Source organism: Lampris incognitus, chromosome 20 (genome assembly GCF_029633865.1).
Source record: "Lampris incognitus isolate fLamInc1 chromosome 20, fLamInc1.hap2, whole genome shotgun sequence".
NCBI lineage: Eukaryota > Metazoa > Chordata > Actinopteri > Lampriformes > Lampridae > Lampris > Lampris incognitus.
In genome coordinates, this window is record NC_079230.1 from 695,001 (window position 1) to 720,699 (window position 25,699).

At 43.3% G+C, this 25,699-nt stretch overlaps 1 protein-coding gene across 1 annotated transcript in view; it reads right to left on the bottom strand.

Annotated features, from left to right (window-relative positions):
- The window catches only part of LOC130130658 (disks large homolog 4-like), a 137,734-nt gene that overhangs the window by 64,155 nt on the left and 47,880 nt on the right, over positions 1-25,699 (bottom strand). Inside the window, exons 7-8 of the mRNA XM_056300420.1 lie at positions 24,176-24,287; positions 10,678-10,834 (exon numbers count right to left, since the gene is read on the bottom strand). Of these exons, the coding sequence (XP_056156395.1) occupies positions 10,678-10,834; positions 24,176-24,287 (269 nt within the window). The remainder of the gene's footprint in view (positions 1-10,677; positions 10,835-24,175; positions 24,288-25,699) is intronic.

Genomic DNA, 25,699 nt, shown 5'->3' on the forward strand with positions numbered 1-25,699 from the left:
GCAGAGTAATTGTAGTATGTTTGTAATGTGTTTGTAGTGTGTATGTTGTCTTCAAAATGTATTTGTAGTGTGTTTGTAGTGTGTATGTAGTGTGTATGTAGTGTTTTGGCAGTGTGTATGTAGTGTGTTTGTAGTGTGTTTATAGTGTGTATGTAGTATGTTTGTATTGTGTTTGTAGTGTGTATGTTGTGTTCAAAATGTATTTGTAGTGTGTTTGTAGTGTGTTTCTAGTGTGTATGTGGTATGTGTAGTGTGTTTGTAGTGTGTTTGTAGTGTGTTTGTAGTGTGTATGTAGTGTGTTTGCAGTGTGTATGTAGTGTGTATGTAGTGTGTATGTAGTGTGTTTGTAGTGTGTTTGTAGTTTGTATGTAGTGTGTATGTAGTATGTTTGTAATGTGTTTGTAGTGTGTATGTTGTGTTCGAAATGTATTTGTAGTGTGTTTGTAGTGTGTATGTAGTGTGTTTGTAGTGTGTATGTAGTGTGTATGTAGTGTGTTTGTAGTGTGTATGTAGTGTGTATGTAGTGTGTATGTAGTGTGTTTGTAGTGTGTTTGTAGTGTGTATGTAGTGTGTATGTAGTGTGTTTGTAGTGTGTATGTAGTGTGTATGTAGTGTGTATGTAGTGTGTATGCAGTGTGTTTGTAGTGTGTTTGTAGTGTGTATGTAGTGTGTATGTAGTATGTTTGTAATGTGTTTGTATTGTGTATGTTGTGTTCGAAATGTATTTGTAGTGTGTTTGTAGTGTGTATGTAGTGTGTTTGTAGTGTGTATGTAGTGTGTATGTAGTGTGTTTGTAGTGTGTATGTAGTGTGTATGTAGTGTGTTTGTAGTGTGTTTGTAGAGTGTTTGTGGTGTGTATGTAGTGTGTTTGTAGAGTGTTTGTAGAGTGTTTGTGGTGTGTTTGTAGTGTGTTTGTAGTGTGTGTGCAGAGTAATTGTAGTATGTTTGTAATGTGTTTGTAGTGTGTATGTTGTGTTCGAAATGTATTTGTAGTGTGTTTGTAGTGTGTTTTTTGTGTGTATGTGGTATGTGTAGTGTGTTTGTAGTGTGTTTGTAGTGTGTATGTAGTGTGTTTGCCGTGTGTATGTAGTGTGTTTGTACTGTGTATGTAGTGTGTATGTAGTGTGTTTGTAGTGTGTATGTAGTGTGTTTGTAGTGTGTTTGTAGTGTGTATGTAGTGTGTTTGTAGTGTGTATGTAGTGTGTATGTAGTGTGTATGTAGTGTGTTCGCAGTGTTTGCAGTGTGTTCGTAGTGTGTTTGTAGTGTGTCAGTGTGTTTGTAGTGTGTTTGTAGTGTGTTTGTAGTGTGTATGTAGTGTGTATGTAGTGTGTTTGTAGGGTGTATGTAGTGTGTTCGCAGTGTGTTTGTAGCGTGTCAGTGTGTTTGCGGTGTGTTTGCAGCGTGTTTGTAGTGTGTGTTTGTTTATTTAGATGCCCATTAGCGGTTACCAGGGCAACAGCTACTCTTCCTGGGGTCCACATTACAAACAACCATGTATACACATGCTTTCATGTGCATGCTTACCTAAAACAACACCATTGCATCACAAATTCAAGTCACCCCCCCAATCCCCCCACCTCAATTCAACCAGCATCATTAGAGAAGCCCAACACACAACCCCCTGCCTCCACACACACACACACACACACACACCACTCACACACACAACGTCTTCAGTTGCTTTTTAAAACTTGAGTAACAATGTATGGCAACCTGTTACACTGTGAACTCAACCTGTTACACCGAGAACTCAACCTGTTACACTGAGAACTCAACCTGTTACACTGAAAACTCAACCTGTTACACTGTGAACTCAACCTGTTACACTGAGAAATCAACCTGTTACGCTGAGAAATCAACGTGTTACGCTGAGAAATCAACCTGTTACACTGAGAACTCAACCTGTTACACTGAGAACTCAACCTGTTACACTGAGAACTCAACCTGTTACACTGAGAAATCAACGTGTTACGCTGAGAAATCAACCTATTACACTGAGAAATCCACCTAATCCACTGTGAAATCAACCTATTACACTGTGAAATCAACAAATTCCAGTGTGAAATCAACCTATTGCACTGTGAAATCAACATATTCCTCTGTGAAATCAACACATTCCACTCAGAATTCAACCCATTCCACTGTGAAATCAACATATTCCACTGAAATCAACCAAGTACACTGTGAATTCAACCTACTACACTGTGACATCAACCTACTACACTGAAATCAACCTATTCCACTGTGAAATCAACCTATTCCACTGCGAAATCAACATATTCCACTTTGAAATCAACCAAGTCCACTGAGAAATCAACCTATTCCTCTTTGAAATCAACCTATTCCACTGTGAAATCAACCCAGTCCACTGAGAAATCAACCTATTCTACTGAGAAATCAACCTATTACACTGAGAAATCAACCTATTACACTGAGAAATCAAAATATTACACTGTGAAATCAACCTACTACATTGAGAAATCAATCTATTACACTAAGAAATCAACATATTACACTGTGAAATCAACCTACTACACTGTGAAATCAACACATTCCACTGTAAATTCCACATATTCCACTGTGAAATCAAATTATTCCTCTTTGAAATCAACCTATTCCACTGTGAAATCAACCCAGTCCACTGAGAAATCAACCTATTCTACTGAGAAATCAACCTATTCCACTGTGAAATCAACCTATTCCACTGCGAAATAAACATATTCCATTGTGAAATCAAACAAGTCCACTGAGAAATCAACCTATTCCTCTTTGAAATCAACCTATTCCACTGTGAAATCAACCCAGTCCACTGAGAAATCAACCTGTTTTACTGAGAAATCAACCTATTCTACTGACAAATCAACCTATTCCACTGTGGAATCAACCTATTCCACCAAGAAATCAAGCTAGTCCACTACGAAACGGCCCTATACATATCAATTCTTTTCATTGCATTTCTCTGGGTAGAGGAATTTCTTTGTCTTGTTCCATGTTCATGTCTGTCCTGTGAAACAGTTATTCTTGAGTGCAGGCAGCAGGGTTGTTTTGACAACAGTTATTCTTGAGTACAGGCAGCAGGGTTGTTCTGACAACAGTTATTCTTGAGTACAGGCAGCAGGGTTGTTTTGACAACAGTTATTCTTGAGTGCAGGCAGCAGGGTTGTTTTGACAACCGTTATTCTTTTGTACAGGCAGTAGGGTTGTTTTGACACAACTATATTCCTGAATAACGTTAGAAGACTGCGTGTTAATCCGTCTTCTACTTTCAGCCAGGCAGGATCATGATGCATCTGGTCTATACCTTTTCTCATTGAACACCTGAGTACAAGACGTGCTGCTCTGTTCTGCACTATCTGAAGCTTGTTTAGCTCCTGTTTTGCTTCACCTGACCAGACTGCTGGTTAGTAGTCAAGGTGTGACAAAACCAAGGTTTGTGTAACCTGTAAGACAGTAGTTGGCGTAAGGAAAGAGGAGTATCTTCTTATCATAGATATTCCTCCCCCCATTTTTACAACTATTTTGTCTACGTGATTCTGCTATGATAGTTCTTCATCCAGAACGACTCCTAGCAGTTTAACCTCAGTAACTTGCTCTATGCAGCTGCCCTCGATAGATATGCTTAATTGGTTCTGACATCTTCAGGCATGGTTTGAGCCAAAAACAATACATCTTTGATACATTCAGAACTAGATTGTTTTTGGTTACCCAGTCCAAAATTAATTTCATATCATTTTCCAATAGAACATTTAACTCATCCACACTGTTTGATGACATGTACACTGTGGAATTATTGGCAAACATAGCTATGCTAACATTACTCAAAACAAGTGGCATATCATTGGTAAACATAGAGTAGAGCAATGGGCCCAAACAACTTCCCTGAGGAACACCACACTGTACCGTCCTTACAGTAGAAAAACTACCGTTAAAGTAAACAGTCTGTGTTCTGTTTGATAAGTAGCTCCTCATCTAATTAAGAGAGTCAAATTATTAAAGCCATAAGCAGCAAATTTCATTAAAAGCATCTCGTGGTCTATTAAAACAAACACAGTACTAAAATTAAGTAGCACAGCACCCACAATCCTTTTCCTGTCTATATCCCTCAGCCACTGATCAGTCACCTGCATCAAAGCAGTACTGGTAGAGTGATGTTTTTGTAGGCATGCTGAAATTCAGAGTTAAGTTTGTTAACAGAAAAGTAAGATAAAACCTGGTCAAACACAACTCTTTCCATAAGCTTGCTTAGCACCAGAAGAATGCTGATAGGACGGCTATTAACACCTGTAAACATGTCCTTCTTGTTTTTGGGTAAAGGAATAACTTTTGCGGCTTTCCATGCCAAGGGACATACACCCTTCTGTAAACTTAGGTTCAAAATATGGCATATGGATAATGTAATAGGGCCAGAAACCATTCCGAAGAGTTTTCCATCAAGGTTATCTAATCCTGAGGGTTTTTCACTATTTACACCACTAACAAGTGTTTCTACTGTATTTACTTGAACAGCTTGAAAGTCAAATTCACAATCTCTATTTTTCATAAAATGGTCAATCAATTGTGATTAATGACCATTAATCACAATTGATTAATTGAGTCAGGAAGGGAGTCAGGAAGGGCATCAGGTGTTGCGTCAGGAAGGGCATCCGATGTAAAATCTTTGCCAAATCAAATATGCGGATCATAAATAATATTTCCATATCGGATCAGTCGAGGCCCGGGTTACCAACGACCGCCACCGGTACTGTTAACCAGCAGGGTGCCGGTAGAAACTATGCTATTGTTGGGCGAAGGAGAAGGAGAGGGGGAAGGCATGTCCAGAGGCAGCAAGAGAGGAAGAAGGGCAGGAGTGTGGAGGTGAGAGTCTGAACTTTGAATGTTGGCACTATGACTGGTAAAGGGAGAGAGCTGGCTGATATGATGGAGAGAAGAAAGGTAGGTATACTGTGTGTGCAAGAGACCAAGTGGAAGGGGAGTAAGGTCAGGAGTAGCGGAGGTGGGTTTGAACTCTTCTACCATGGTGCGAATGGGAGGAGAAATGGGGTAGGGGTAATTCTGAGGGAAGGGTATGTCAAGAGTGTGCTGGAGGTGATTTCATTAGGGACTTACACAGGGTGCAATGGGATAATGTGTGTAAAATACATGATGTGGATGCAGCACTTGAACCTTTTACAAATATGTTTTTAGAAGTGGCTGATAAACATGCTCCCATTAGGAAATACACAGTAAGGAAAAGAAAAGCAGCTTGGATTGATGAGGAACTGAAAGCCTTGATGGCCCAGAGAGATAAAATTAAAACTGAGTCAGTTAAGTCTGGTAATGCAACTGACTGGAAGTTATATTGTTCACTAAGAAACCAACTGACAAAATAAATAGAAAAAAGAAAAGAAGGTATTATCAAAACAGGATAAATGAAATTAAACACGATGAAAAGAAACTGTGGAAAACTTTAGACGAGACGAGCTAATGGGTAGATCGGGGGAAAATACACCCTCCTTCCTAGAGTCAGATGGTACTTTCCTTACTAAACCTCAAGATATTGCTAACTATTTTAATGAATATTTTGTTGGAAAGATTGAGAAACTAAAAAATGAAACAATAACTTCAAATAACAAACTTTCAAAATTGATTAATGGCACTACTACTACTTTCGGCTGCTCCCGTTAGGGGGCGCCACAGCGGATCATCCGTTTCCATCTCTTCCTGTCTTCTGCATCTTCCTCTGTCACACCAGCCACCTGCATGTCTTCCCTCACCACATCCATAAACCTCCTCTTTGGCCTTCCTCTTCTCCTCTTCCCTGGCAGCTCCATATTCAGCATCCTTCTCCCAGTATACCCAGCATCTCTCCTCCACACATGTCCAAACCATCTCAATCTTGTCTCTCTTGCTTTGTCTCCAAACCGTCCAACCTGAGCTGTCCCTCTAATATACTCGTTCCTAATCCTGTCCTTCTTCATCACTCCCAGTGAAAATCCTATCATCTTCATCTCTGCCACCTCCAGCTCCTCCTCCTGTCTTTTCATCAGTGCCACTGTCTCCAAACCATACAACATAGCTGGTCTCACTACCATCTTGTAAACATATATATACACTATATATATACACACTATATATATATGTGTGTGTATATATATATATACATACACTACACACACACACACACACACACACACACACACACACACACACACACACACACACACACACACACACACACCTTACACAGTTAAGGTCAACATTATTAGCCCCCAGGGAACTATGGAACATTTCCTTAAAATTCTGCCCAATGTTTGCATCATTCATAAAAAGTAACATAGTAAAACATTCATCAATGTTAAGACCCATATTTGGTAAATTTTGGAATGTAAAATAAATCTTCAGGTTTGCTTTATACCAAATGTGGTGAAAATTGAGGTGGTCAAAATTATTAGCCCCCTTGTGATTTTTTGCTTTCAAACCACACCTGAGCAATTAGTCAGCATTGAACTTTACTTAAGGGACTCCAGTGAACAGGGCTAGTGGCACTTGAACACTTGATTAGGAGGGACTACTCTTAAATTCTTGGTAAGAAGTAATTTCATCATGCCAAAAAGTAAAGAAATCAGTCTGGAACTCAGAAAGAAGGCAGTGGATGCTCATCTTAAGGAGGAAGGCTATACTGCCATTTCCAAGCATTTCACAGTGTCGAGAACAGCTGTATGTTGCATCATTGCAAAGCACAAGGAGACAAATTGTGTTAGAAACAAACCTGGGCGTGGTCGAAAGCGCAAGATTTCAAAAACTTTGGAGAGGAAAATAGTCAGAGATGTCAACAACAATCCCCGGATCTCTCTCTGCCAAGATGACTGTTGCTGAACTGGCCTCTTCTGGACTTGATGTTTCAAGGAAGACTGTTGTGAGGGTTCTTCATCATGGTGGGTTTCCAGGTCATCATCTAAGAAAAACTCCATTGCTCACACAGCGGCACATCAAAGCCAGACTGAAGTTTGCCCGTGAACATCTGAAACATGGGCATGAGTTTTGGAAGTCCGTCCTTTGGTCTGATGAGACTAAACTTGAGCTGTTTGGGCACATGGATGTTGCTTTTGTTTGGCAAAGGAAGGGAGAGGCCTTCAACCCTAAAAACACAGTTGCCACAGTTAAACATGGTGGTGGGAGCATAATTTGAGGCAAATTTGTAATTTGTGATATTGGGCTATACAAATAAAATTGATTTGATTTGATTTGATTTGATTTAATGCTGTGGGGCTGTTGCTGCTTCAGACACAGGGAACCTTGTTCGGGTGCATGGGATCATGAAGAAAGAAGATTAAGTTGACATTTTGAAGGATAGTGTAAAGAAATCTGCTGCCAGTCTAGCTTTAGGTCGCTGCTGGGTCTTCCAGCAAGACAATGACCCAAAGCATACATCCAAGTTGGTCCAAAACTTTTTGAAGGACACCAAAACAAGGTCCTGGAGTGGCCCTCTCAGAGCCCAGATCTCAAACCTGTTGAGAATCTGTGGCGGGAGCTCAAGTTTAATGTCTGTGCTTGAAAACCATGCAATTTGGATGAGCTGAACAAATTGCCATGGAAAAATGGGCTAAGATCCCTGAAGAGACATGTTCCAACCTAGTTAGGAACTACCATAAGACGTTGTTGTGAGTTGTGAGTCAGAAAGGTTACACTATTGAATATTAATTGTCAATGCCATATTTTTATCCAACCCATTAAATTAAAGCTGAAAGTCTACTCTTCAATCACATCACAAATACATACTTCATGTCAAATCCACTGTGGTGGTATACAGGGGAAAAATTACAAATATTGTGTAACTGTTCAAATACTTATGGACCCAACTGTGTGTGTGTGTGTGTGTGTGTGTGTGTGTGTGTGTGTGTGTGTGTGTGTGTGTGTGTGTGTGTGTGTGTGTGTGTGTGTGTGTGTGTATATAGATGTAGGAATTTTTCTTTTTAAATACATATCAGTTCAAGCTTGTTTCATGCAAAGCGCACTCAGCTCTACACTGTAAATTAATGTCAGAGCTCTTTTCTGATTTCATAAACAAGCTCTACACTGTACATCAATCTTAGAGCTCTTTTCTGATTTCATAAACAAGCTTTAAACTGTACAGTAATCTCAGAGCTCTTTTCTGATTTCATAAACAAGCTTTACACTGTACAGTAATGTTAGAGCTCTTTTCTGATTTCATAATCAAGCTCTACACTGTACAGTAATGTTAGAGCTCTTTTCTGATTTCATAAACAAGCTTTACACTGTACAGTAATGTTAGAGCTCTTTTCTGATTTCATAAACAAGGTTTAGAATGTACAGTAATGTCAGAGCTCTTTTATGATTTTCCAAAAAAAACTCTACACTGTACATTAATGTTAGAGCTCTTTTCTGATTTCATAAACAAGCTTTACACTGTACATTAATGTTAGAGCTCTTTTCTGATTTCATAATCAAGCTCTACACTGTACAGTAATGTTAGAGCTCTTTTCTGATTTCATAAACAAGCTTTACACTGTACAGTAATGTTAAAGCTCTTTTCTGATTTCATAAACAAGGTTTACACTGTACATTAATGTTGGAGCCCTTTTATGATTTCATAAACAAGCTTTACACCGTACAGTAACATCAGAGCTCTTTTCTGATTTCATAAACAAGCTTTATACTGTACAGTAATGTTAGAGCTCTTTTCTGATTTCATAAACAAGCTTTAGAATGTACAGTAATGTCAGAGCTCTTTTATGATTTTCCAAAAAAAACTCTACACTGTACATTAATGTTAGAGCTCTTTTCTGATTTCATAAACAAGCTATACACTGTACAGTAATGTCAGAGCTCTTTTCCGATTTCATAAACAAGCTCTACACTGTACAGTAATGTCAGAGCTCTTTTCTGATTTCATAAATAAGCTTTACACTGTACAGTAATGTCAGAGCTCTTTTCTGATTTCATAAACAAGGTTTACACTGTACATTAATGTTGGAGCCCTTTTATGATTTCATAAACAAGCTTTACACCGTACAGTAACGTCAGAGCTCTTTTCTGATTTCATAAACAAGCTTTATACTGTACAGTAATGTTAGAGCTCTTTTCTGATTTCATAAACAAGCTTTAGAATGTACAGTAATGTCAGAGCTCTTTTATGATTTTCCAAAAAAACTCTACACTGTACATTAATGTTAGAGCTCTTTTCTGATTTCATAAACAAGCTTTACACTGTACATTAATGTTAGAGCTCTTTTCTGATTTCATAAACAAGCTTTACACTGTACAGTAATGTCAGAGCTCTTTTCTGATTTCATAAATAAGCTCTACACTGTACAGTAATGTCAGAGCTCTTTTCTGATTTCATAAATAAGCTTTACACTGTACAGTAATGTCAGAGCTCTTTTCTGATTTCATAAACAAGGTTTACACTGTACATTAATGTTGGAGCCCTTTTATGATTTCATAAACAAGCTTTACACCGTACAGTAACGTCAGAGCTCTTTTCTGATTTCATAAACAAGCTTTATACTGTACAGTAATGTTAGAGCTCTTTTCTGATTTCATAAACAAGCTTTAGAATGTACAGTAATGTCAGAGCTCTTTTATGATTTTCCAAAAAAACTCTACACTGTACATTAATGTTAGAGCTCTTTTCTGATTTCATAAACAAGCTTTACACTGTACATTAATGTTAGAGCTCTTTTCTGATTTCATAAACAAGCTTTACACTGTACAGTAATGTCAGAGCTCTTTTCCGATTTCATAAACAAGCTTTACACTGTACAGTAATGTCAGAGCTCTTTTCTGATTTCATAAATAAGCTTTACACTGTACAGTAAAGTCAGAGCTTTTTTTCTGATTTCACAAGGAAGTTATTGTTGAACTTCCAGGATTGAAAGGCGTTTTCGTCTAGTGACATGGCCCCCTGCCTTGACCTGGAGGACTGGTCGCCGCCATGGCAAACTCCGGTTGCCTAGAGTAATGCGCATTGATTTGATTGGCAGACGAGAGGTCGTGCAAATTCAAACAAGAGAACCGATTAAAAACAATGCTCAAAATGTGAGTGCATACCGCCTAATAAAGGAAGCCTGTCTAAACATAGAGGCAGCCACTTGCAAACCATCCTACCCTTGTGCTGCACTCACATTTATCCCAACAACTTTGCTGACTCATGCACTTGATTGTTTTTTTCAACGCAGTTAAGCCAAACCGTACACAAGCCTCTGATCCGTTAAGGTTAGGGTTAGGGTGGTGTTAGGGTTAGCGTCACTTGCCCGTCTTAGTATGCCAACTCAACGCCTGGAGAAAAAAAGAATATGAGAAAACACTGAGACAACCCAAAACACGCTGCACCAGAAGTTGGTCCACCCTAAGGATCTGGTCGCCCGGCCCAAACAACACGATATAGTGTATGTGGTTAAATGCCAGGAGGATTGCTGTGATTTGTCTCCGTCTTGGGGGAGAGATCCTCCTCTGTTGCTCTCCCTGAGGTTTCTTCCTGTTGTTTCTCCCTGTTAAAGTTTTTAGGGAGTTGTTCCTTATCTGATGTGAGGATCTAAGGACAGGATGTTGTGTTGCTGTAAAGCCCCTGAGGCACATTTATAATTTGTGATATTGGCTATACAAATAACATTGACTTGACTTATGTAGCATGTTTGTAGTGTGTGTATGTAGTGTGTCTGTAGTGTGTTACTCACACTGAGGATCTGGTCTCCTTTGTGAAGTTCTCCACTAAGGTCTGCAGGTCCTCCAGCCAGGATGAATGAGATGAAGATTCCCTCTCCATCCTCACCTCCCACAATGTTAAAGCCAAGGCCGGTGGACCCGCGGTGGACACACACACGCCGAGGTTCCCTGTCATACACACACACACACCCACACCCACACACACGCACACCCACAGATAATAATAATTTTATTTATATAGTACTTTTCTTTTTATGATTTAAGTTTATTGCCATTTTTCAATGTTAACAAACAAAACATTCAACACTGAACAGTTCTGAAAAGCAATAAAACCGTAATAAGTAATGATAATAATGACGATAATAATAGTAACAATAATAATAACATATAAGAGGAAAAAGAAAAGAAAGAAACAATGTAGACAAAAAAAATAATAATAATAAAAAATACCAAAGGCTCAGGATAATACAAGATATTAAAAGAAAACATACAGACATTGAGTGCAGCAGTGCCAGACCCAAGCCCAGATAAATGGGGAGGGTTGCGTCAGGAAGGGCATCCGGCGTAAAAATCTTTGCCAAATCAAATATGTAGATCATAAATCAGACGTCCATACCAGATCGGTCGAGGCCCGGGTTACCAATGACCGCCACCAGTACTGTTAACCAGCAGGGTGCCAGTGGAAACTATGCTACTGTTGGGCAAAGGAGAAGGAGAGGGGGGAGGCATGTCCAGAGGCAGCGGGAGAGGAGGAAGGGTAGACATGTGGAGGTGAGAGTCAGAACTTTGAATGTTTGCACTATGACTGGTAAAGGGAGAGAGCTGGCTGACATGATGGAGAGAAGAAAGATAGGCATCCTGTGTGTGCAAGAGACCAGGTGGAAGGGGAGTAAGGCCAGGAGTATCGGAGGTGGGTTCAAACTCTTCTACCATGGTGCAAATGGGAGGAGAAATGGGGTAGGGGTCATTCTGAAGGAAGAGTATGTCAATAGCGTGCTGGAGGTGAAGAGAGTGTCAGACAGAGTGATGAGTATGAAGCTGGAAACTGAAGGTGTATTGCTGAATGTTATCAGCGCATATGCCCCGCAAGTCGGGTGTGAGATGGACGAAAAAGAAGAATTCTGGAGTGAGCTGGATGAAGTGATGGAGAGGGTACCCAAGGAGGAGAGAGTGGTGATTGGAGCGGACTTCAATGGACATATTGGTGAAGGGAACAGAGGTGACGAGGAGGTGATGGGTAGATATGGTGTCAAGGAGAGAAATGTGGAAGGACAGATGGAAAAGGATGGAAATGGCTGTGGTGAATACATATTTCAAGAAGAGGGAGGAACACAGGGTGACGTACAAGAGTGGAGGAAAGTGCACACAGGTGGACTATGTCTTATGTAGAATGCGCCATCTAAAAGGGATTGGAGACTGCAAGGTGGTGACAGGGGAGAACGTAGCTAGGCAGCATCGGCTGGTGGTCTGTAGGATGACTTTGGAGACCAAGAAGAGGAAGCGAGTGAAGACACAGCCGAAGATCAAATGGTGGAAGTTGAAGAAGGAAGACTGTTGTGTGGAGTTCAGGCAGGAGTTAAGACAGGCACTGGGTGGTAGTGGAGAGTTGCCAGATGGCTGGACAACCACTGCAGAAATAGTGAGGGAGACAGCTAGGAAGGTACTTGGTGTGTCATCAGGACAGAGGAAGGAAGACAAGGAGTCTTGGTGGTGGAATGAGGAAGTACAGCAAAGTATACAGAGGAAGAGGTTGGCAAAGAAGAAGTGGGATAGTCAGAGAGATGAAGAAAGTAGACAGGAGTACAAGGAGATGCAGTGTAAAGCAAAGAGAGAGGTGGCAAAGGCAAAGGAAAAGGCGTATGGTGAGTTGTATGACAGGTTAGAAACTAAGGAAGGAGAAAAGGACTTGTACTGATTGGCTAGACAGAGGGACCAAGCTGGGAAGGATGTGCAGCAGGTTAGGGTGAACAAGGATAGAGATGGAAATGTGCTGACAAGTGAGGAGAATGTGCTGAAAAGGAAGGAGTACATCGAGGGGCTGATGAATGAAGAAAATGAGAGAGAGAGAAGGTTGGATGATGTGGGGATAGTGAATCAGGAAGTTCCGTGGATTAACAAGGAGGAAGTGAGGGCAGCTATGAAGAGGATGAAGAGTGGAAAGGCAGTTGGTCCTGATGACATAGTACCTGTGGAGGCATGGAGGTGTTTAGGAGAGATGGCAGTGGGGTTTTTAACTAGATTGTTTAACACAATCCTGGAAAGTGAGAGGATGCCTGAGGAGTGGAGAAGAAGCATACTGGTACCAATTTTCAAGAACAAGGGCGATGTGCAGAACTGTAACAGCTACAGAGGTATAAAGTTGATCAGCCACAGCATGAAGATATGGGAAAGAGTAATAGAAGCCAGGTTAAGAGGAGGAGAGGTGATGATCAGCAGCAGCAGTATGGTTTCATGGCAGGAAAGAGCACCACAGATGTGATGTTTGCTTTGAGAATGTTGATGGAGAAGTATAGAGAGGGCCAGAACGAGTTACATTGTGTCTTTGTAGATTTAGAGAAAGCATATGACAGGGTGCCGAGAGAGGAGGTGTGGTATTGTATGAGGAAGTCGGGAGTTGCAGAGAAGTATGTAAGAGTGGTGCAGGATATATATGAGGGAAGTGTGACGGTGGTGAGGTGTGTGGTTGGAATGACAGATGGGTTCAAGGTGGAGGTGGGATTACATCAAGGATCGGCTCTGAGCCCTTTCTTGTTTGCAATGGTGATGGACAGGTTGACGGACAAGATCAGGCAGGAGTCTCCATGGACGATGATGTTCGCGGATGACATTGTGATCTGTAGCGAGAGTAGGGTGCAGGTCGAGGAGAGCCTGGAGAGGTGGAGGTATGCACTGGAGAGAAGAGGAATGAAAGTCAGTAGGAGCAAGACAGAATACCTATGCATGAATGAGAGGGAGGACAGTGGAATGGTCAGGATGCAAGGAGTGGAGGTGACGAAGGCATTTGAGTTTAAATACTTGGGGTCAACTGTCCAAAGTCGCGGGGAGTGCAGTAGAGAGGTGAAGAAGAGAGTGCAGGCAGGGTGGAGTGGGTGGAGAAGTGTGTCAGGAGTGATGTGTGACAGAAGGGTACCAGCAAGAGTTAAAGGGAAAGTTTACAAGATGGTTGTGAGACCAGCTATGTTGTATGGTTTGGAGACAGTGGCACTGACGAAAAGACAGGAGGTGGAGCTGGAGGTGGCAGAGTTGAAGATGATAAGATTTTCACTGGGAGTGATGAAGAAGGACAGGATTAGGAACGAGTATATTAGAGGGACAGCTCAGGTTGGACGGTTTGGAGACAAAGCAAGAGAGACAAGATTGAGATGGTTTGGACATGTGTGGAGGAGAGATGCTGGCTATATTGGGAGAAGGATGCTGAATATGGAGCTGCCAGGGAAGAGGAGAAGAGGAAGGCCAAAGAGGAGGTTTATGGATGTGGTGAGGGAGGACATGCAGGTGGCTGGTGTGACAGAGGAAGATGCAGAAGACAGGAAGAAATGGAAACGGATGATCCACTGTGGCGCGCGCCCCCTAACGGCAGGAGCCAAAAGTAGTAGTAGAAGTTTATTTATCCCTTAGAGATATAGATCTGGCATTTTCCCCATTTCAAGATATAATCATCCCATCTGTCAGTCTTAGTTTTGAAAAGGTGTTCATATGAGGCCTCTTTTCCAAGTTCTATGAACCATTCCCCCAAAAGGGAGCTTCTGCCTTTTTCCATCCACTCAATAGAGTCTGTTTACCCACCATTATGGCAGATTGGATCAGTTCTGCATTTCCAGTCTTTCACAGCTAATGGGTCACCCAGCACATGTAACCTGGGAGAGAACTCAAAGTCATTGCTCTTTACACAATTGTGGACTTATTTCCAAAGGACCTGGTTCTTAGGGCATTTCCAGAGAGTATGGAGTAATATACCCTCTGAACGATGACATTTCCAGCAGTCTGCATTGTTTTAAAGGCCTAATCGATGTAGCATGGATGGTGTCCAGTAGAAGCGATTGAGGATTTTAAATTGTATGAGTCTTTTTTTTATATCCCTTGACAACATTCTTTGATTTTGGCATATCCTATTCCATTCTAACTCATTAAACAAAATATTTAAGTCTTTCTCCCAGATGCTGTTTGGAGTGTAGTAGCCGGGCATCATATTTTAGAATAATATTGAGAGGCCTCATAACCCAATCCAAATATTTTGATGATACCAGAGAGCAGTTTAGATTGTTGAAGGGGCACTCTTGGAGAGCCCAGCACAGCAGACAGCAAGTGCCTCATCTGTAAATACTGTCACATACTGGATCGAGGGAGACCAAACTGCTGGATTAACTCCTCAAAAGATTTCAGCGAATTGTTTTTGAACAGATCTCCAAGTGTCCTAATCCCCTTATTGATCCACACTTTCTAAAAGAACGGGGCTCTACCAACGCTTATAACTTCGGGTTGAACCATATACTGAGGTGAGGTGAAGGTCTGAGCTGAGGTGAATGTCTATGTTATGGATCTTAGCTACCTTTTTCCATACATCCTGCAGATGAGAAATGATGGGGTGGGACTGCATCTCAGATGACAATCTTTTTTTAACAATACCTTATTAAAGAAAATGCAGCAATATGTTGTACAGTAATAGAAAAAAAAGGTCATACACAGGGCATTTTCAGTGTTTGTGTTTTCTTCCCAACCCAAAACACCCTTAACCCCATCCTGCAGGCCTCTTCCACAGGAAATAAATACTATCCTACATTAGCTTTTGCACTGAGAGTGTCACAACAACAAAATCAGTCCGCACCTTTCCAAACCAGAAACCCTGGATGACCAGTGAGGTCCGGCAGCTGCTGACAGTCCGGGATGCAGCATTCAAGTCAGGTAACTGTGAGGCCTACAGCGCAGCCAGATCCAACCTCAAAAAGGGCATCAGAACAGCAAAACATAAATATCCCCTACGAACAGAGGACCACCTTCACAATAACTCTGATCCTCGGCGAATGTGGCAAGGCATTCAGTCTATTACAGACTACAAAAGCTCCAATAGCGGTCCCACTGTCCATGATGCCTCCCTGCCATACAAGCTAAATCATTTCTTTGCCCGCTTCGACAAGGACAATACCGACCCAGCCACAAAAATCCCCAGCCACCCAGAAAACCAGGTGCTCACTCTATTGGTCGCAGAGGTCAGAGAATCACTGCGCAGAGTGAACACACGGAAGGCTGCCGGACCGGATGGCATACCGGGTCGGGTCCTCCGGGAATGTGCCGACCAGCTGGCTGAGGTCTTCACACCTGTATTTAACCGCTCACTGTCCCAATCCATAGTCCCGGCATGCTTTGAGACCACCTCTATCATTCCTGTCTCCAAGAAACCAACATCCACATGTCTGAATGACTACCGATCCATAGCACTCATCCCCATTGCCATGAAGTGCTTTGAAAGACTGGTTCTGGCTCACATCAAAAACATTATCCCCCCCCCCCACATTCGACCCACATCAGTTCGCCTACCGTCCCAAAAGGTCTACGGAGGATGCCATTGCCATTGCCCTGCACATTGCTCTGACCCACCTTGAACTTAAAAACACATACATCCGGATGCTGTTTATAGATTACAGCTCTGCCTTCAACACTATCATCCCCGCCAAACTAACCACCAAACTCCTCTCCCTTGGCCTCAACCCCTCCCTCTGTAACTGGACCCTGGACTTCCTGACCAACAGACCTCAGTCTGTTAGGTTAGGTGACCACTCCTCCTCCACCCTGACCCTCAGCACAGGTGCCCCTCAAGGCTGTGTTCTGAGCCCCCTCCTTTTCTCCCTCTTCACCCACGACTGCCTGCCAACTCACCCTTCAAACGTTATAGTTAAGTTTGCAGATGACACCACAGTCATTGGCCGTATCACCAACAATGATGAGACGGCCAACAGGGACGAGATTGAGCACCTCACATCATGGTGTACTACCAACAATCTTGTTCTCAATGTGCAGAAGACAAAGGAGCTGATTGTGGACTTCAGGAGGTCTAGAAGCTGCAGCCACTCCCCCATACACATCAATGGGGTGGAAGTGGAGCATGTTTCCAGCTTTAAATTCCTTGGAGTCCACATCAGCGAGTAACTTTCCTGGACATCAACACCCAGGCCCTTATGAAAAAAGCCCAACAACACCTGCATTTCCTGAGGAGGCTGAGGAGCGCCCGTCTATCCCCCAAAATTCTCCCCAACTTCTACCACTGCACCATAGAGAGCATCCTGACCATCTGCATCTCAGTGTGGTACAGCAACTGCACCTCAGTAGACCAGAAAGCTCTGCAGCAGGTCATCAAGGCGGCCCAGCATATCACCGGTACCCAGCTCCCAGCCATAAAAGACATTTATCACAAACGCTGCCTTCGAAGGGGTCTCAGCATCAGCAGAGATCCCACCCACCCCAACCATGGACTGTTCTCCCCCCTGCCCTCTGGGAGGCGCTACAGGAGCCTCAGAGCCCACACTACCAGGCTCAAAACCAGCTTCTTTCCACAAGCTGTTGCCCACCTGAACCTGGCTACCCACTGAAGGTCTGTGGATTTTTTAAAATATTTTGTACTGTTGCTCTTTTTTAACATATTTTTAGCTTTTGGTCTTCATCTGTGAATATCTTATACTGTGTTTGGTCTACAACTGTATATATCATATACTGTGTTTGCTGTGCTTGTGTATGTCTGTCTTGCACTGTTTGGCAAAGCGGCATCCGTTATTTCATTTTTAACATTGCCTGCACATTGTTTTTAATGACAATAAATTTATTTGAAATTGAATTGAATTGAAATTACTACAGCACAATAAATATAGAAATAACAGTAAACAAAATTCAGTAAATATAATAGAACACTACGGTTAAGTATAAAAATAAAGATGCATATAAGTTTCGGTATGTTACTCATGAAGGCAGGGTAAAAAGAAAAGAAAAGAAAAGAAAAGAAATACAATGAATAAAAGCAGTGGTTAATTGCACCAAGACTGTTGCAGTACTGCTGAGGGTCTTGAACATATAGTCTAGGACCTGCAGTTAGGGTATGTACACTCGAGAGGATACGTATAACCCCATTAACCATGCATGAGTCCCCTTAAAGACAGGCTGGGTGGCAAACGGGCAGCAGGGCACCCACATGTCGCAGACAGGACCACAACACACCTCCACGATGACGTTTTGCTGGCAGGCAGTCGATCAAAATAACTGATTAATGGTTGCTAATGGGAAAAGAATCTGTCAGTGGAACCCCTCATGGAGAATTTAATCTTTTCCAATTTCAAGAAGGACATTACATCGCGTATTCAGGATTTAAATGATGGGGGTAGAGATAATTTCCACAGCAAGAGAATGCTTCTGCGTGCAATTGGGGAGGTAAAGGCAACAACGTTAGTTTGAATATTGGTTGTGATGTTATCTTCTGTTGGTCTTCCAAAAATGGCTATGTGAGGAGATGGTGAAATTTGAGTCTGTGTTATTTCGGAGACTACATTGAAAAAAAGATTCCCAAAACCTAAATAATTTGGGGCACGACCAGAACATATGTGTTAGATCACACAGACAACGTTAGCATCTATTGCATTTATCTTTGATTGTATCTGGGTAAATTTTGGAAAGCTTAGCCTTAATATAGTGGAGTCAGTGAAGCACCTTAAACTGGATAGGGCTAAGCCAGGCACAAGAGGAGGACAAGTTAACAGTTTTTAGGGCTGTTTCCCAGAATTGATCAGAGAAAGTAGTCTGCTGTAACTCGCTGTCTCTGTTTGCTCTGATTTTCTCTAAAATCGATTCATTTGTAGGTAGTAAACGGTCATAAAGGTAAGAGATATGGCCCTTGGTTAAAGTATCAGCCAGGAGTATGTAATCTGTGCCAGTGGCAGGTGGAATTTGAGGGAAGACCGAGTCCCATAGTTGAAAGCACCTAAAAAAGTCTGAATTGTATTCAAACTCTGATTTGGAGAGCTGGAATGGAATTGATGACAGTAATATTTCTAAGGCTGGTTGATTAATAGGGAAACATTCGCTTTTTTGAATATTCAATTTATACCCTGAAAATGCAGCAAAATAATTTAGAGTTGACAATGTGGGGGATACTAGATGATGGATTACGCACATTTCACAATAGGTCATCTGCGTATAGTGATACTTTGTGCTCTGTTCCCCATTGCTGAATACATAAAAATCGAGTTTCAGTTTTCAGTGCTATTGAGAGTGGCTCGATGGCAATGGCGAATAACAGCGGGGAATGTGGGCACCCTTTCCATGTTCCGTTGGGGGGGGGTTAGAGTGATTGGTATTTGTACATACTGATGAATGAGGAGCGGTATAGAGCAATCGGATCTAAGATATTAAGCTATCCCCGAAACAAAACCGCTGCAGTGTCGAAAAAAAGTAGGCCCAATCCCCTCTGTCGAAGGCCTTCTCAGCACCCAGAGATATAACTACTTCCAAATCAGAAGGAGAAGCCGGAGGATAAATGATGCCGAGAAGCCTTCGAATGTTAGTAAATGATGCCACTGTCTAATGAATCCTGTTTGAACTTAACACTGGATCAGGATGTTGTGTTGCTGTGAAGCCCACTGAGGCAAATTTGTAATTTTTGACATTGGGCTATACAAATAAAATTGACTGATTGACTTGACTTGACTAGCTGCTGGGTTACATCAACACAGCCATTAGCGAACTCTCGCAACAAATTCCCTCTGTTGAAAACTCCAATCCTGACACGTCTATCATCATGTTAAGTGATTTCAAGCATACAAACCTGTCCCTCAAACTCCTGAACTGTAAGCAACAAGTCAACTGCCCTAGCAGAGAAAGCAAAAAAATGTATCACTGCTACATTTCAATTTTGAATGCTTACCATGCATTCTTTAGGGTTCCACTGGGGAAGTCTGACCACACTATATTACTCCACATCCCAAAATACAGACAAACGCTTAAATCCATCATGAAAACATCCAAATCTGCCGGGCCCTCGTCCATGGCTGCATTAGCATGGGAAAGGGGGGAGGGCTGCAGCTCCCCTTAGTGGTGGGTGCAGCCCCCCCCCCCCAAGTAGTGGCAGGTGGCTGTGTAACATCTTAGACCCAACAGTATACCTAACTTTTCCTATAGTACAAATGCAAGAAAAACAAAACAAAAACAAACATACATTTCTTTTAAACAGTGGCTAGGGCTGAGAGGATTGTAATTTTTTTCCGATTCAATTCAATTCAATTCAATTCAATTTATTGTCATTAAAAAACAATGTGCAGGCACATGTTAAAAATGAAATGAGGGCTATGGCTTCACCAAACAGTGCAAGACAGACACAGAAAAACACAGAGAACACAGTATAAGATGTACACACATGAAGACCAAAAACTAAAAATAAGTTAAAAAAAGAGCAAGAGCACAACATATTTAAAAATATCTACATACATTCAGTGGGTAGCAGGTTCAGGTGGGCAACAGCTTGTGAAAAGTGGCTGCAGCTTCTAGACCTCCTGAAGTCCACAATCAGCTCCTTCATCTTCTGCACATTGAGGACAAGATTGTTGGTGGTACACCATGATGTGAGGTGCTGAATCTCGTCCCTGTAGGCCGTCTCGTCATTGTTGGTGATACGGCCAATGACTGTAGTGTCATCTGCAAACTTAACTATAACATTTGAAGGGTGAGTTGGCAGGCAGTCGTGGGTAAAGAGGGAGAAAAGGAGGGGGCTCAGAACACAGCCTTGAGGGGCACCTGTGCTGAGGGTCAGGGTGGAGGAGGAGTGGTCACCTAACCTAACAGACTGAGGTCTGTTGGTCAAGAAGTCCAGGGTCCAGTTACAGAGGGAGGGGTTGAGGCCAAGGGAGAGGAGTTTGGTGGTTAGTTTGGCGGGGATGATAGTGTTGAAGGCAGAGCTGTAATCTATAAACAGCATCCGGATGTATGTGTTTTTAAGTTCAAGGTGGGTCAGAGCAACGTGTAGGGCAGTGGCAATGGCATCCTCAGTAGACCTTTTGGGACGGTAGGCGAACTGATGTGGGTTGAATGTGGGGGGGATAATGTTTTTGATGTGAGCCAGAACCAGTCTCTCAAAGCACTTCATGGCAATGGGGGTGAGTGCTATGGATCGGTAGTCATTCAGACATGTGGATGTTGGTTTCTTGGAGACAGGAATGATAGAGGTGGTCTTAAAGCATGCCGGGACTATGGATTGGGGCAGTGAGAGGTTAAATACAGTTGTGAAGACCTCAGCCAGCTGGTCGGCACATTCCCAGCAGACCCGACCCGGTATGCCATCCGGTCCGGCAGCCTTCCGTGTGTTCACTCTGCGCAGTGATTCTCTGACCTCTGCAACTGATAGAGTGAGCACCTGGTTTTCTGGGTGGCTGGGGATTTTTGTGGCTGGGTCAGTATTGTCCTTGTCGAAGCGGGCACAGAAATTATTTAGCTTGTCTGGCAGGGAGGCATCATGGACTGTGGGACCGCTATTGGAGCTTTTGTAGTCTGTGATAGACTGAATGCCTTGCCATATTCACCGGGGATTTGAGGTTGGATCTGGCTGCGCTGTAGGCCTCACAGGTACCTGAGTTGAACGCTGCATCCCGGGCTTTCAGCAGCTGCCGGACCTCACTGGTCGTTCAGGGTTTCTGGTTTGGAAAGTCACAGATTGATTTTTTTGTTGTGACACTCAGTGCAAAAGTTAATGTAGGATAGTATGGCAGATGTCTGTTCATCAATGTCTATATGGGAGCAATTTTTAATAATAACGTGAGTAAACACACCATTCCAAATCTGCTACACGGGCACCTTACAATCAAAACAATGACGTCATACTGTAGTGACCGGGGGAAGCATTCGCTTTGACTGTCAGCAGTTCTGCCCGGGTGGAGTGAAATGGCTGATGGAACTGTTGATGTTAGATTTAAAATTGTGTTTTAATTAAATTACATCACATTACAGTCATTTAGCCAGTGCTTTTATCCAAAGCAACTTACAATAAGTGCATTTAACGTAGGAAATCAGGAGAACTACTAGTCACCAGATTCATAAGTGCATCTTCTCTCTAAACAAGCATCTAAGAGCAAACCCAGCATTAAAGAAAAAGCGCGAGAAAGAGATTTTTTTTTAAATGAGTGAATACAACAAGTGCTAAGAACAAGTAACAGGGTAGTAGTTCTTGAAGAGGTGAGTTTTCAACCTGCGCTGAAAGATGGGCAGGACTCGGCTGTCCTGACATCAGTGGGGAGTTCATTCCACCACTGTGGGGCCAGGACAGAACAGAGCCGGGACCGGGTCGATCGGCAGCAGGGGCCTCTGAGCGACGGGGCAACCAGGCGTCCAGAGGCAGCAGAGCGAAGTGGTCGGGCAGGGGTATAAGGCTTGACCATGGCCTGGAGATAGGAAGGAGCTGTTCTTTTCACTGCCCTGTGGCTAGCACCAGAGTCTTAAACTGGATGCGAGCAGCTACTGGGAGCCAGTGTAGGGACATGAGAAGGGGAGCTGTGTGGGAGAACTTAGGGCGGTTGAACACCAGACAAGCTGCAGCTTTCTGAACAAGCTCCAGACGTCTGATGGCCGACGCGCTAGCAAGGAGGGAGTTGCCGTAGTCCAGCCGGGAGATGACCAGAGCCTGGATGGGCACCTGTGACGTCTCGTCGGTGAGGAATGGGCGAATCCTCCTGATGTTATAGAGGAGAAATCTGCAGGAGCGAGCAACTGATGCAACGTTTGCAGCAAACCACAGTTGGTCGTCCAGGATCACACCCAGATTGTCAATGGTGATGGCCAGGTCTCGGTGTGGGCAACCTTTCCCCGGGAGGAACATCAGCTCTGTCTTGTCCAGATTGAGCTTCAGGTGGTGTGTCGCCATCCACTCCGAGATGCCAGTCAAGCACGCAGTTTTAATGATCTGGTGTTTATTCATGTTGTGGTAATTCTTGTGTTGGTGTTTTGGGGGTTCGGCTCAGACTAAGTAGGAGACCGTTTACTTAATAACTGACTGTAGGACCGTGACTGGGACTGATGTCGCCATGGGGGGGGGGGGGTGACTCGTTACGTTGTTGTCAGTTCAGGTCCGTTCTGACCAGTGTGAATAAAAGAGCCCTCCCGGGGTTGTGCAGTGTATGGGGCACGGAAGTGGCGATTTAGATTTCGACTCATTCTTCCATGCCGGCTCACCACAATACTTTTCCTTTTTCCTTTTAGTTGGCAACCCCCTAACATCTTCTCACATACCTGCATGGATGCCATTGAAACGCGTTGAGGGTGCTTTGAATGCACTAACTGAAATATATTTAGTGCAGCTTGCGACTTTCTCGAATTCACTAACATAGCGACATCATACATCAAGTTCTGCAAGGAAATGTGCATCCCTACCAAAACAGTGACTTTGTATACCAATAAAAAACCCTTGTTCTCCAAAGAATTACACCTTCTACACAAAGAAAAGAACTGGGCATACAAAAACGGAAACAGGGATCAATACAGAGCAGCCAAGTATAAGCTGCGTGCTGCAATAAGAAAAGCAAAGTGTAGCTACGCAACAAAACACGAACAACAATTCTCTTCTAGTTACTCCAGAGCAATATGGAAAAATCTCAAGGAAATGACAGATTACAAAAACGCCCCTGCTCCCCTGCAGATAATGACCATAACCTCCCAGATAAATTAAATAAGTTTTATGCAAGGTTAGAAAAACATATTCCACCAGCTATCCCCCCTACTCCCACTTTAATGCCACCCTTCTGCCTCCAGGAGGATGAGGTGAGAGCTACATTCCTAATGTTCATAGAAGCTGAACACTAGGAAAACAGCAGGGCCAGACGGCATCAGTCCTGCTTTGTTGAGCCACTTTGCAGCACAATTGGCCCCAATATTTTCCACCATATTTAACACCTCTCTAAGTCAATGTACAGTCCCACAGTGCTTCAAACTCTCTACCGTCATTCCTGTGCCAAAGTCCTCAAAGATCACCTGCCTCCATGACTTCAGACTAGTTGCCCTGACATGTGGCCATGAAAGCATTTGAGCGCATTGTTCTGTCACACTTGAAATCTTGCACCTCCCCAGTGATGGACCCATATCAATTTGCCCATCAAACCAACCGGTCTCTTGGAGGATGCAGTTAGCATAGCCCTGCACCATGCCCTGCAACACCTGGAATCACCAGGCGCCGACCAACCAGAGGAGGCACTAGTGCAGCGACCAGGACACATACCCACATCCGGCTTCCCACCCGCAGACACGGCCAATTGTGTCTGTAGGGATGCCCGACCAAGTGGCAGGTAACACAGGGATTCGACCCGGCAAGCCCCGTGTTGGTAGGCAATGGAATAGACTGCTATGCTACCCAGTCGCCCAGGAAGTGTGTTTTACAGGTCTCAGATGAACACAGTGACCTCTCTCTTCATCTATATCTCTCCATCTACCTATCTCTCTCTCTCTCTCTCTCTCTCTCTCTCTCTCTCTCTCTCTCTCTCTCTTGTTTTGGTCTACCTGGAGTAGTCATCCTCTCCCATCATGGCGTGGGGGGTCGGTGAGTACTGTCGTGGTGATGGAGGCGGGAGTGCTTGTGGGTAATCACACAGGTAGTCCGGTTCCATGTAGGCTGGAGAGACAGACAGAGTCAGAGAGGGAGATAAACAGGGAGCTAGAAAGAGGGGAAGAAACTTCACTGAAACATAAGTACATGCAATGCATGCAGCTCCTTCTGAAATGGGGTTGTGACAGTGACTGCGGGAGACCAACCACTCCTCACCTCATGTACTGCCAGACTTACTTAATCTGCATTGCCTTTATTACGTCCTGTCTTAGTTAGGTTTAAGGCATTGTTAGTTTTTCTGCTGTCTCCGTGCTGTGCATTAACCGCTTTAGCTGCCTATTTTCATATTCTAAAACATTTATTAGTGTGATTCTTGTTGAAGCTTGTGGATTGTCTGCGACTCACTTTGGCTAATTACCACTAGCAATTAGCTTAGCTTTTAGCCGTCCACTCCTAATACACCTGCCTTGGTGCTATGAGCCTGCTGGGCATGACTTCAGTGGGGGTTTGGAGTCTACTAAATCAGCCATGTGTTGAGCCAGATCAACTCTGATAGTGTATGCCATCAGATTGATAGTGTAGTTTATCAGATTGAGACTCCCCCCTTCCCCCATCGTGTTACTTGCAAGTTTTCTTGCACACCAAAATCTAACAACAAAATTCTAGTCACAATCTCTACCTCTGGCAGTGACAATGTGTATAACAAAACACCTTACCAAATCTCAGTTGTATCTCTGCCTCGACATGTACTCAGGCCTCCAAATTCCTCTACTGCTACTCTCAGGTACCATCTCTGCGCAGGTATCTTCTGCTATCTGAGTCCCCGACCTCACAAAGTCTGGCGGCGATGGAGTATCCAATGACGGGAGCAGGTCTGAATGAACTGGGAGCTCTTAGTTGGAGCTCTGCACGCCAGCGGCACAGGGCAACGGTCGTTAGCAGCTGGGATTGAGTGGCAGCTGTTTCCGGCAGACCCCTGTGCGTCTGAGCAGCCCTATTTAGGGACCGCACTGCTCACCCCTTTCAGGGAACGGCCTAGAAAAGGTGGCCCAAAAATTGCCCACTCAACACTGCGCCTGGGCAGGAAACCGCACCTGCCGGGCCATTCCACTATGCGGTCGAAAAACAAACATTATACCACTAAGATTTGCAGCATGGAACATAAGAACACTCCTGGACGTCAGCCATGGTACGGACAGACCTCAACGCAGAACAGCACTTATTGCTAGCGAGCTGAGGCGCTATTGTGTGGATGTGGCGGCACTCAGTGAGACCAGGCTCCTTGAAGAGGGCTCGCTCAATGAAGTAGGAGAAGGCTATACCTTCTTTTGGAAAGGATACCCCCTAGGAGGTCAACACATCCATGGAGTTGGTTTTGCAATTAAGAACAGTCTCTTACCCAAACTCGAAGAAACACCAGTGGGCATTAATGAGCGGCTTATGACTCTCCGTATACCCCTTGCAAAATGTCAATACAT